The 12687-nt window shown below is 50.0% G+C and overlaps 1 protein-coding gene across 6 annotated transcripts in view; it reads right to left on the bottom strand.

Moving 5' to 3' along the window:
* The window catches only part of ANK1 (ankyrin 1), a 113691-nt gene that overhangs the window by 65074 nt on the left and 35930 nt on the right, over positions 1-12687 (bottom strand). For 5 of the 6 annotated variants that reach the window (XM_047771804.1, XM_047771807.1, XM_047771802.1 and 2 more), the window contains exons 3-6: positions 8244-8342; positions 2679-2777; positions 2059-2157; positions 868-1053 (exon numbers count right to left, since the gene is read on the bottom strand). In XM_047771804.1, coding sequence (XP_047627760.1) covers positions 868-1053; positions 2059-2157; positions 2679-2777; positions 8244-8342 — 483 coding nt within the window. The remainder of the gene's footprint in view (positions 1-867; positions 1054-2058; positions 2158-2678; positions 2778-8243; positions 8343-12687) is intronic. The other variant, XM_047771806.1, reaches the window with a different exon arrangement.

Raw genomic sequence — 12687 nt, 5'->3', positions numbered from 1 at the left:
GGACTGAAGGGGACAAGAGACACCCTGTGGCGAGTTACATCCAAAAGCGAGGTGTGACATCTGGGGTCGCCCAGTCTGTCTGTGGTTCACATGGACAAACCCTGGACTAGGGTCACTCCCTGGACTAGGGTCATTTCTCTGAATGGTCACTTATATAAGATTTTAATCAATGAGTTAAAAGCGTTGGGGGAGGGGGGGTCCATGACCTTAATCTTCCGGATGGTTCAGCCTGTAAAGAGGTGCCATGATTCTGCTGGGTGGCGGAGGCAGCCCTTTGGCCCAAGATGGGTCCCTTGTCATCATTCTGGTCCTAACCTCCCACCACGCCTAACAGCAGTTTTCCAGACAAAACCCCCTTGGCTTTAGGGTGGGTGGGGGAACTGACAGGGCAGATCTGTGCCCCGTGTGAGGGAAGACAGTCTGAATTTACAGACAGTGGCCCAGCAGTGCCTCAAAACGCGGAACAGCATGCTCAGTCAGCAGACTGTGCAGGCGCCCCTAACCCCCAGCCCTTCCAAGGTCCCATCTCCACTTGGGGAGACTGCCTTCCCTCCCACCACCAGGGGGCAGCCGACCGGAGATTTGGAATAACATTCTAGGACACTCCTCTGGCTAGAGACCACTCTCCTGCTCTGCCTGGACACTTTTCTGGATGACTAGGAGCAAGGGGAACTTTCCGTGCTCCATGCTAGGCACATGCTTCTCTGTGTTCCCTGGGGATTTAGAGCAGGGTGTCCCTGTGTTGCTGTTGGGGCTGGTGCATCTCTGGTCTGGGCTAGTACTGGGGAACTGCTGGGAATCGGTGGAGACCCTGAGGTTCCCTGGTTGCGGCCCCAGGATGCTCCCAGCCTCCGCCGGCTGCCTAACCTTGGAAAGCACATCAGGGTTGGGGTCATTCTGCAGCAGCACCGCGGCCGTCCTCGTGTCGTCATTGCGGGCTGCGATGTGCAGGGCCGGGAGGCGTACCTTCCCCTTTGTCCCGTAATTGATGAGGTGGGCCACCACATTCTCATGGCCCTGCTGCAAGGCCACGGCCAGAGGGGTGAAGCCGTCCTGGCCAGGGAGAGAGAGAGAGATCCATTTGCTCTGAATGTTCTGACAGCTCTAGTCCTCAGAGCAGGACACATGCCTTCAAGCTCAAGGCTCTTCCTGGTGGCAGGCCCTTTGGTTGGGATGACCTTCCAATTCAAGGACCTCTTCATCCCCCAAGCTCAGCTTAGATGCCACCTCCTCCCCCAGGCCTTATTTGGTCTCATCTTCTTTCTCTGCCATCTCACAATGCCTAAATTCACTAAATAACTGAATTTTCCTTTAGCACCTATTTAATTTTCCTTTAGCACATATTTAATTTCCCTATATGACTTGTTCCCAGTCTGCATGCTACAGGGGCTTTTTACTGCCCTGTCTCTTTGGCCCTTCACCCTCTCACCCCATCACCTGGTGCCAGAACAGTGCCGTGAACTAATGGTGGGAGTCCCTCCTTTATTCATTTCACAAACATTATTGAACACCCACCAAATGCCAGAAACCACACCAGGCACTGAGGTTTCAAATGTGAGCGACTGTTACTGATCTCTTGAGTGTGTACTGAGTGACACCGGGGCCCTCTGAACTAGCAAAGCAGAATCAAAACAGAATCATCTAATCACTGAGTCTTCCAATGTTAAGAAGCTTTTCAAAAGAAATCTTGTCCGATTTCATCATTTCACCAGTGACAAAACTCAGGGTAATGTGCTTTGTCCAAGGGTGTACAGTGGGTTCATAGCAAGAGCATTTTTCTTTAAGGTCCAAGGCAGACCTGTCATCCAAGCAAACACACACACCCCCATCCCTGCCTGGCCTCCAGTGGGAATGACATGATCGCCCCTGCTGTCACTTCTCTGTTGTGTGTCTGTCCTCAACAGCCACAACTGTCTCTCGAACCCATGCAGGGTTCAAGAGTACCCAGGACACCGGTCATGACAGAGGATGCATCCCCAGCCCTGTCCCAGGAATGCATGCCCACCCCCACCATGTCCTTTCCCATGAGACCTTCAGCCATGATCTTCAGGCACTTACTTCTGTGGCCACATTCTGATTAGCTCCATTTTCCAGTAAGAACTTAACCACCTCCAAGTGATTCTCTTGTGCTGCCATGTACAGAGGTGTGAAGCCTTTCTGTAACCCAAGAGGAGAAAACCACTAAAATCCACCCGCATCAGCGAGAGATGCTCAAACGGGGGCAAAATCCTTTAAACTCCAGGATCGTTCTCCCTTCATCCTGCTTCCACCCAGCCCTCGGTGCAACACCCCCACTTGTATCTGCAGCTTATAAAAACTCACCAACTTTGGCAGTGGTGCCCTGGGGTTACTGCAAAGGCCACCAGGTGGGGCGCCCCTCCCCCTCCCCCCACATGGTCAGCCTCTCTGACACGCAGACACACACACCCTATCTCGCTCCCTTCTTCATAAACCCCTCCACCCACGTCCTCCCTACACAGATGAGCCACAACTAAATGTATTATTCAGCTAGTTTGCTGAATAGGGCGGGGTCCATGGTGACCTGCCCCATCATGCTTAGGATGGCCGCTGAAGTGTGAGAAAGAAATATGCTTGATGACACTGCAAATTGTCAGCTACACAGTGTGTGCACCCGGTGATGGGGACGGCCACTCCACCTGCCTGGCCAAGAGCATCACCTGCGACTGGGCGTTGACATTGGCGCCATAGTTGACGAGCTCCCGCACCACCTCGTCCTGCCCTGCAAGGGCGGCGATGTGCAGCGCCGTGTTCCCCTTCTGAAACACAGGGGGAGGGAAGAGGGGAGGTTCCCAGGGGCCATCCCAGGTGTGGGGACAGGGGTGCTGGCCACGGGGAGGCAGCACACTTCCTTTACGGCCCCTAGGGACGGACCACACACATGTCTTCTGCCTGAGCCAGCAGGTATCATGAACAGCGCTGGAAGCCCAGGGAGGGAAAGCCTTCCTGTTCTCCTGAAACAATAATGCTCTGGAATAAGAAAGCCAACTTTTCAACACTAGTCTCTGTCTCAGCGACCCGTCTTTGGCCAACAGACAGTTGGAATCCCTCAGGACACATGCCAAAGGGCTGCCAAGCAAGCTGGCCCTCGCACAGACGTTCAGCTCTTCCCAGACTGTGGTTCTGCAAGCCCGAGCTCCGGAGGAAAGGAGGCTGCATCAGATTCCAGAGACCCAGCATCCTTGTTCTGCGACTGTAACATTCACTGACCAAAGGCTGGACCAAGGGAGGCGGGATGAGGGGCAAGTTACTTATCAGAGAGAAGAGGGAGGGCAGAAATAGGCAGAGGTGTTGAGGGGGTAATAAAATGAACTATACGATGCATGCAGGGAAGAGAAGAAAAATCTGAAAGTAAGTGGGGGAAAATAAAGAGCCTAAAATCTGGCAAGGGGAAATACAAAGAAAGGATATTAATTAAAAGTCAAATAGGGTCAGTCAGAGTTGAGGCAAGGAAGAGAGGAGAGAAGAGCTAGAGAGAATAAATATCAGGAAAAAAAGGAGATTCACCCCTGTTCGGAAGGAAATTTTTTTTTTTTTTGTCTTTTTAGAGCTTCAACTGTGGCATATGGAAGTTCCCAGGCTAGGGGTCGAATTGGAGCTGCAGCTGCCAGCCTACGCCAGAGCCACAGCAACGTGGGATCCGAGCTGTGTCTATGACCTGCACCACAGCTCACGGCAACACCAGATCCTTAACCCACTGAGTGAGGCCAGGGATCGAACCCCAGTCCTCATGGATACCAGTCAGGTTCGTTACCAGTGAGCCACAACAGGAACTCTGGAAGGAAGCTTTTTTTTTTTTTTTTTGTCTTTTTGCCATTTCTTGGGCCACTCCCGCGGCATATGGAGGTTCCCAGGCTAGGGGTCCAATTGGAGCTGTAGCTGCCAGCCTACGCCAGAGCCACAGCAACGCGGGATCCGAGCCGCGTCTGCAACCTACACCATAGCTCACGGCAACGCCGGATTGTTAACCCGCTGAGCAAGGGCAGGGATCAAACCCTCAACCTCATGGTTCCTAGTCGGATTCGTTAACCACTGCGCCACAACGGGAACTCCCAGAAGGAAGCTTTTGAAAAGCTGAGAGCCGGTCACCGAGACTAGGAAGCCAGGCAGGTTCTGAGAGGGTGAGGGGAAGCACAAGGTTTCTTGTCTGGGTTCATCCTGGGAATCCAATAGCACTTCCTGGACGGCTGGAGTCCAGTGGGCTGCTTCTGTTTCCGGGATGCCTGCCTGGCTCTTTTCTGCCTCCTGGATGTCCTCCCATGCACCCATGTGACCCCACGTGACCCCTGCTCCAGGAGGGGCAGGCAGGACCAGCCGTCAAAAAGGGACAGCAGCTGGACCCATCAGCAATGTGAGGAGCAGAGATCTTGCACCATCTCCCTTTATCTAGTTCAGACAGCACCTAGTTTATAACTAAAACCAAGTGCACTCTCGCTAATCCATCTGGAAACCCAAGAACCAAACAGCAGGGACTTCAAATCCAGTCCACAAGCTGGGATCCTCATCACTGGGAGCAAAGCACCTCCCGTAGCGTGGGAGTGATCTGAGCAGTAGGGGGTCTGAGTTCCAGGGCCACCTGGCCACCACTGTCCCAGTGCCCTGGAGCTCAGGCTTTTGTTTTTTGTTTTGTTTTGTCTTGCTTCTCAGGGCCACACCCATGGCACATGGAAGTTCCCAGGTTAGGGGTCAAATCGGAGCTGCAGCTGCTGGCCTACACCACAGCCATGGCAATGCAGGATCCCAGCTGCATCTGTGACCTACACCACAGCTCATGGCAACACTGGATCCTTAGCCCACTGAGCGAGGCCAGGGATGGATACTAGTTGGGTTCATTACGGCTGAGCAAGGATGGGCTCTGGGGCTCAGGTTTTTGTCTCTGAAGTGTGACCTGATTCAGGTAGAAGCGTCCTCTGGTTATCTCCTGAACTTGTCTGATTTCTCTGTAAATCCTACATGATAAACAAGAGGGTTCATCCTCAAATATCCATCAGAGATTAGTGCCAGAAATGAGCCTATAAATGCGAATTGATCATTTCGCCTAGAAGTCCAAAGAGCTTACAAGTAGAGGCCCCGGTACCTGAGTCCGACTCACTTGCTGTACTGAGAAGAATAGGGCTGTTGGCACCAGGATCTTCTATATGAATCAGGACTCGGACCTCCACGCCTCCCCACCCAGAAGGAGGCGTGTGCTGTGTCCGTCCATCCGTTCGCCACACGCTGAGCATGTGTGTATCAGGCACTGGGCCAGCTCAGGAGTCGGAAAAGAATATAAAAAAAGAACGGCTATATATGTATCACGGAGTTACTTTGTGGTTCAGCAGAAATTGGCACGCTGTAAATCAACTACACTTAAAACCAAAAAAAAAGAGGCGACTTTGGCTACATCGAATGTTTCTTTCCATCCTTCTCCTCCTGTCTGAAACCCACTACAGTGCACGCCCCATAGAAACCCATGTGGAGGGAAGCGGGTCAGGGAGGGATGTGGGGCCCAGCTGTGGGTCTCAGCCCATGACATCTTTGGGACCTGGGCCCAGGACAGCAGGGGTGAGGAATGGACCCCCCTATACACACACACACACACACACACACACACGCACACGCACACGCACACGCACACATACTGCGAGGCTCAAGAAGACCCCCCTCCCCACCCGCATTGCTGGGCCTTGGGTTGGAAGTCACTGGAGACCTGTCATAAGCCTGTTTTCTCCGCCCCTCCCCCAGCACAAGGCACATGCCCTCAAAGAAGCAAGAACATTTACTTTGCTATATTTGGATCCACGAAGACCCAATTTCTCCATTTCCAGGGAGTCTCAGAGCTCAGGGAAGCGAGGGTGGCTACAGCGGGTGCTGAGTAAGTGCCCAAGGCGGGGCTGGGTGGGGTGGGCGGGGGGTGGGTAATGCAGTTCTGATCCCAGCCAGCTTGGATGCTGAGCTGGCCTCTGGGGGTGGAGGTGGGAGGCTGGGCAAGGAATTCATTGGCTTCACGCTTTTTCAAATTTCTAAGCACAGTTTAGGGATCTATATTGGTTTGGGCTTTTTTTCTCCTTTTCTTTTTTTAATCTTCCTCCTGCTTGCGAGACTCATTACAATTCTCCAATCTGTTGACTCTTGCTTGGCCCACGGTTTCAGCTTCACCCCCCTTTTTTTTTTTCCTCCTCCCTCTGTATGGCACTCGGCAACCACGCTGGCTTATAAAATTTCTATAAATAACAGAGACACATTGAGTGTTCGCTTGCAAAATAACAATCAAAGGGGTAAATTCGGAGGCAGTAAAAGTGCTGAAGAGTAGTGGTTCTGCAGCTCTTGGAGAGGTGCCAGAAGGAGGACAGCCGCTCTGGCCCCACGGCCCATCAGATGGCATCCTGATCATGGCCAGGTAGGCGAGATCATCAGAAGAGAAATAACAGCCTGCCTCTGGTCCACAGCAGGAGACTGGGGAGGGGGGAGGGGATGGCAATTGGTATTTGTCCTGGGGTTAGAAAAAACAAATGCCCCGTACATATTCAGCAAGAGCAAATCAGGCTGTTTCAGTCATGAGATCTTTTCACCTTCAGGAAATGACAGGAAAATTACAGAATTTTTACCTCGAGAGATGATTCTACCTTCACAATATTTTGGTAGTTCCCTCCGTAACCATAAATTCTACCTGTTCGCTACACACTGTTCCTCTGGTTCACTGCTCTCGGGGCGGAGCTGAAGATTCCTGCGTGGGACTGAAGTTGAGGCTGTGTGTGAGACCACATTGAATAAATAGCAAATGGGAAATAAGAGGCTGGAAGGATGGACTCAAAGAGGAAACCAGGGATATGGAGGTTTAGTTTTTTTTTTTTTCTTTCTTTTTTTTAATCTTTTTAAGGCTGCACCAGAGGCATGTGGAAGTTCCCAGGCTCGGGGTCAAATCAGAACTACAGCTGCCAGCTTACACCACAGCCACAGCAACGCAACGTGGGATGCCAGCCGTGTCTGTGACCTACACCATAGCTCAGGGCAAGGCCGGATCCCCGACGTACTGAGCGAGGCCAGGGAGATCGAACCTGCATCCTCACGGATACCAGTCAGATTCATTTTTGCTGAGCCACAGTGGGGACTTCTGTGGGGATTTAGTTTTGCTTGTGGTTAAATGCTGGCTGTGCATTGCTTAAGAAACCAAGAAGACGCATAACAAAGAACACTGATTTGTGCGACGTGTAGATGCCCCAATTTCACAACTGCAGGTTATGGACTTAAGTCTTTGGTGTTTGTCATCTTTTGCTTTGGGGAGAAGCGCCCTGCTGTTTGAGAAACAGGATGTCAGCCTATGCCAAATGCCTGGAGGAAGAGAGGAAGCTGTTCAAGGGAGCCAGCAAGGCGAGGAAATGGGTTCGGGGCTGACAAAAGAAGACACGCTAGAGGAGAATCAATGAGAAGGATCTGGACTCTTCTGAAGCCCTCAGGAACGACACGGTCACCCATATTTATTGGTTTCTTCCTATATAGACATTGTATTTATTTATTTATTTATTTGACTTTTGTCTTTTTAGGGCCGCACCCACGGCATATGGAGGTTCCCAGGCTGGGGGTCTAATCGGAGCTGTTGCTGCTGGCCTACGCCACAGCCACAGCAATGCCAGATCCGAGCTGCATCTGGGACGTACACCACAGCTCACCGCAATGCTGGATCCTTAACCCACTGAGCAAGGCCAGGGATCAAACCCACAACCTCATGGTTCCTAGTTGGACTCATTTCCGCGGAGTCATGATGGGAACTCCTTCTACATAGACATTTTAAATATACTACCATGTTTAATTTCCATGCCAACCCTGCAACTATTATAATCTCCATTGTAAAGATGAGTAAACTGAGGCTTCTCACTGGCTGAGTAACTTGCTTAAGGTCATGGAGTAGGAGGCATCTCAGTAAGAATTTAGACCCAAGGGACCTGTCTGTGGACCTGCTGGTACTCTTGGTTGGGGAAAGCCTGAAGCCTCCAGGCAAAGGGTTTTATTTTCAGACTTATGGTCTAGTGATGAGGATAAAGTCCCCCTGAATCCTTGTGGAAAGAGGGTTGAGTTTTGCAAGTGACTTCAGTAGACTCACCGAAATAGGAAGTGATTGGAAGGACGAGAGAAATTCCAAAACACGCTGAGGGTTACTGTCACGAAAGGCTGGTCCCTGTGCCCTTTAGGGTTTGGGACCATTTGAGAACTTTTGATGGAAAGCGCCTGCTCCCCAAGACACGTACCTTGGTTGTTGTTTCCAAGATGATCTCTTTGTGCAGAAGTTCAACCACCATCTTCACGTGGCCTTCCTTAGAGGCCAGATGCAAGCCGTTCAACCCATTCTGTGAAGAGCAGAGAGGCAGGGAGAGTGGGTTAGAGGGACTATGGGTCCTGCTGCTCCAGCAGCTGGACCGACGCCCCTGCCTGGGAGGGGATGAGCAAAGGGCCTGAAGGGGAGACCCCTGGGGGTGGGGCCATTGTGTGTGGGGAGTCCTGTATGGTGTCCGTGCAGGCACAGGGCAGGGCCAACCGGGCTGTGGATCGGTGTTTCTGTAGGAGCATCAGATCCCAAGAGAGCAGGGGAAGAAGGAGGGTGTGACAAGGTGACAAGCCCCCACTAGATGTGAATGGAGTGTGGGAAGCTCCCACAAAACCAACGGGTGACCTTGAAATTCAGATCTCAGCCCTGGCTTCAGGCACCACTTAATTGAAATGCTCTGGTTCCAACCCCCTGGTGAATTTTCACAGCAGCAACCGTCAAAAGCAAAGGGGCAGCACCAGTGTATCCTAAACATTTGTAGACACAGATGTATATGTACAAATAAATTCTGAAAGAAAGCCATTGGAGAATTCAATGCCACCAACCACCAAGCTATAAGATTTTCTCATCAGAAGAGTCAGTATTAAAACGGCCTGTTGGACCTAGAGGATATCATACTAGGTGAAGTAAGTCAGAGAAAAACAAATATTATATAATTTATGTGTGGAATCCAAAAACTGATACAAATGAATTTATTTACAAAACAGAAACAGACTCACAGACATAGAAAACAAACTTATGGTTACCAAAGGGGTAAAGGGGGAGAGGGATGAACTAGGAGTGTGGGGTTAACAGATACACACCACTATATATAAAATAGATAAACAATAAGAATGTGGGGGAGGAGTTCCCGTTGTGGTGCAGTGGTTAACGAATCTGACTAGGAACCATGAGGCTGTGGGTTCGATCCCTGCCCTTGCTCAGTGGGTTAAGGATCCGGCGTTGTCATGAGCTGTGGTGTAGGTTACAGACTCGGCTCGGATCCCACGTTGCTGTGGCTCTGGCGTAGGCTGGCAGCTACAGCTCCAATTGGACCCCTAGCCTGGGAACCTCCATATGCCACAGGAGCAGCCCAAGAAATGGCAAAAAGACAAAAAAAAAAAAAAAAAGAATGCGGGGGAATTCCCTTCCTGGCTCAGTGGTTAATGATCCTGACTAGGATCCATGAGGACACAGGTTCGATCCCTGGCCTCACTCAGTGGGTTTAGGATCTGGCACTGCTGTGAGCTGTGGTGTAGGTCAAAGACGCAGCTTAGATCCTGTGTTGCTGTGGCTGTGGTGTAGGCTGGCAGCTACAGTGTCAATTCAACCCCTAGCTTGGGAACCTCCATGCACTGCAAGTGTGGCCCTAAAAAGGAAAAAAAAAAAAAAAAAAGAATGTATTATATAACACAGGGAATAGTCAATATTTCGTCATAACTTATGATGGAAAAGAATCTGAAAAAAAATCTAAGTATATATAATTGAATCACTTTGCTGTACAACTGAAACTAACACAATATCATAAATCAACTGTACCTCAATTAAAAAAAACAAGGAGTTGTCTTGTGGAACAATGATTTAAGGATTCGGAGTTGTCACTGCAGCTGCTCAGTCACTGCTATGAAGAGGGTTCCATCCTTGGCCGGGGAATTTCCACATGCCACAGGTGTGGCATAAAACAGAATAGAATAGAATAGAATTAAATTAAAAATAAAACAGCTTCTTGGCCACCTTGGCATTTCATTTTTTTTTTGTCTTTTTTTTTAGGGCCACACCCATGGCATATGGAAGTTCCCAGCCCTAATGGTCCAATCAGAGCTGCAGCTGCCTGCTTATACCACACCCACAGCAACAATGGATCTTAGCTGCATCTATGCCGCAGCTCACAGCAATGCCTTGACCCACTGACCGAGGCCGGGGATCAAACCCACATCATCATAGATACTAGTCAGTTTGTTACTGCTGAGCCACAATGGGAAATGCGAGCAAAGCTAGCTTGTCTGAGAGTTAAATGCCAGGGGGAAAGAAACAGAGCAATAAAGTGACAAGCCCAACCATCAGTCCACAAAAGCAGAACTCTGAATGAGCAGTCAGGTTCCAGCCACACCTGGTGGAGCTCCGACCATGCTCTAGAGAAAGTAGACAGCACAAGCTTCTCTTGTCCCCTCTTGCTTCCTGGCCTTCTGACCCTTGTACTAGATGTCTTCAAACTTTCTGGAGAAAGCATCTCCTAAGAGGGCTAAGAGAACTGACAATACAATGGAACTAACTTTTGGTTCTAGCAGAAGAGTCAGTCTCAACTCCATATAGAGAATGATTTTCTTTGGTCGGCTCCTCCTCTTCCCCACCAGCAACTCTCCCCCACCAGCAACTCTCCCCTTTTCCCACCTCCTTCTTCTGGTCTCCTCTGCTGGTCAACTCTGTTCCAGCCTGTCCCCTTTCGGGGGTGCACCAGGGCCACTGCAAACTCTGACTGATAAGAAATATCCTCACCACCAAGATGGGGGCTGGGGCTTGGCTCCTGATGGGATGAACAGAGGGGTCCCTGGCTCACCCATCTTCAAACATCTCTGCGTATTTGCAACACGGATGGAGCTAGAGATGGTCATACTGAGTGAAGACAGAGAAAGCCAAACACCATAGGACAGAACTTAGATCTGGAATCTAAAATACGAAACAAATGAACTTATCCACGGAACAGAGACAGACTTACAGACATAGAGAAAAGACTTGTGGTTGCAGGGGGGTGGGGTGGGGGGGAGGGTGTGTGGGGAGGGGTGGACTGGGAGTTTGGGATTAGCAGATATTAACTATTATATATAGAATGGATAAACAACAAATATTACAATATCCTATAATAAATATAAATGTAATAAATATGATTACAATATCCTGTAATAAACCATAATGGAAATGAATATGAACAAGAATATATGTATAAATGAATCACGATGCTGTACACCAGAAATGAATACAACATTGTAAATCAACTACACTTCAATAAAAAATAAATTAAACAAATTTAAAAAAAATTTCTGCAGCCCCACCATGGGGGTCCTGAAATTTCCACTTTCCCTTTGTGTCAGGGCATCAATTTCTGGAGATTCTAATAAAAACACAAACATTCAACCTGGGAGTGGTTGTGCATTAACCCATCAACAGACTAGTCCTATTGCTTTGCTACAATCAGCAGAGGAAAGCAATGAGTGACTATTGCAGTAATGGGACTCAGGACAGGAGCCTCATGACAGGAGAATGGAAGGTTTATAAGACCCTCTTTAGGTCAGTGCCTTGAATGGGTAAACACAACAAGTGCTTTGAGGGTCAGAGAATAGCCAAGAGTAGACTTAAAGGGAACTTTACCTACTTCCTGACTATATCAAACTCACCCTGCACCCCCAAACACGCAGAATGTACTTGGCCAAATCTTGGCCCATCAGCACCAGGCAGCCTGTTAGGGTGCTTATGTGTGGAGGGCCTGGGAGGTGGGGGATGGGAGAGTCCGGTGCACTATTGTCCCTTGCAAATGTCTGAAAATCTCCATTAGATTTCTTCCTCTTGCAGATTCTGGACCCCATGGTCCAAAGCAGTGTGAATTATCTGCACTGCAGCGTAATGAGTTTATCAGATAAAGGCTACATCAGAGCCAGTTTTGAGAAGAGAAAGTGGGAAAGTGACTGAAAGCAAGACAGCAGTCTTTTTTTTTTTGTCTCTTTAGGGCCGCACCTGTGGCATATAGAGGCTCCCAGGTTAGGGGTCGAATGGGAGCTGCAGCTGCCAGCTTACATCATAGCCACAGCCACAGCCACAGCAACTTGGGATCTGAGCCATGTCTGCGACCTAGACCACAGCTCATGGCAACTCTAGATCCTTAACCCACTGAGTGAGGCCAGGGATCTAACCCTCATCCTCACGGATACTAGTTGGGTTCATTACTGCTGAGCCACAGTGGGAACTCCAAGATAGCAGTCTTAATTGCTAGAGCAAGGGGCTAAAGTAAACTGCTTTCCCTCAAATCAATTTGCCAAGCACAGTCTCAGCAACAGTGACAACAAAGTGCTCTGGGTGCCTGGACCCTCTCCCTCCAGCTTTGGGTCCTGACTCTACATGGGACTGGCCAGCACCGGATGTGTGCCTTGCCACCCCCTGGCCCCAGTCCTGCCATCTCCAATCCCATCTTCACATCCACTGCAGCCTTGCTTGGAAGGTTCTGGGCTGATCGCAGGCCTCCTGTAGTTACATGGGAACTTGGGGTGGTGCATGCAGCTGTGGGAGTCACAGTCTGCTCACCCCGGGAGACTTGGAGGTGCGCTGACTGCTGGGGGTGAGTGCTGACTTGAGAGGCAATCACTTCCCACGAGGCTTTGCTGGCCCTAGCAAAGCAT

This window comes from Phacochoerus africanus, chromosome 3 (assembly GCF_016906955.1).
Source record: "Phacochoerus africanus isolate WHEZ1 chromosome 3, ROS_Pafr_v1, whole genome shotgun sequence".
Lineage (NCBI taxonomy): Eukaryota > Metazoa > Chordata > Mammalia > Artiodactyla > Suidae > Phacochoerus > Phacochoerus africanus.
The sequence above is the reverse complement of the archived record's forward strand: the minus strand, read 5'-3'. Positions and strand labels throughout refer to the sequence as shown.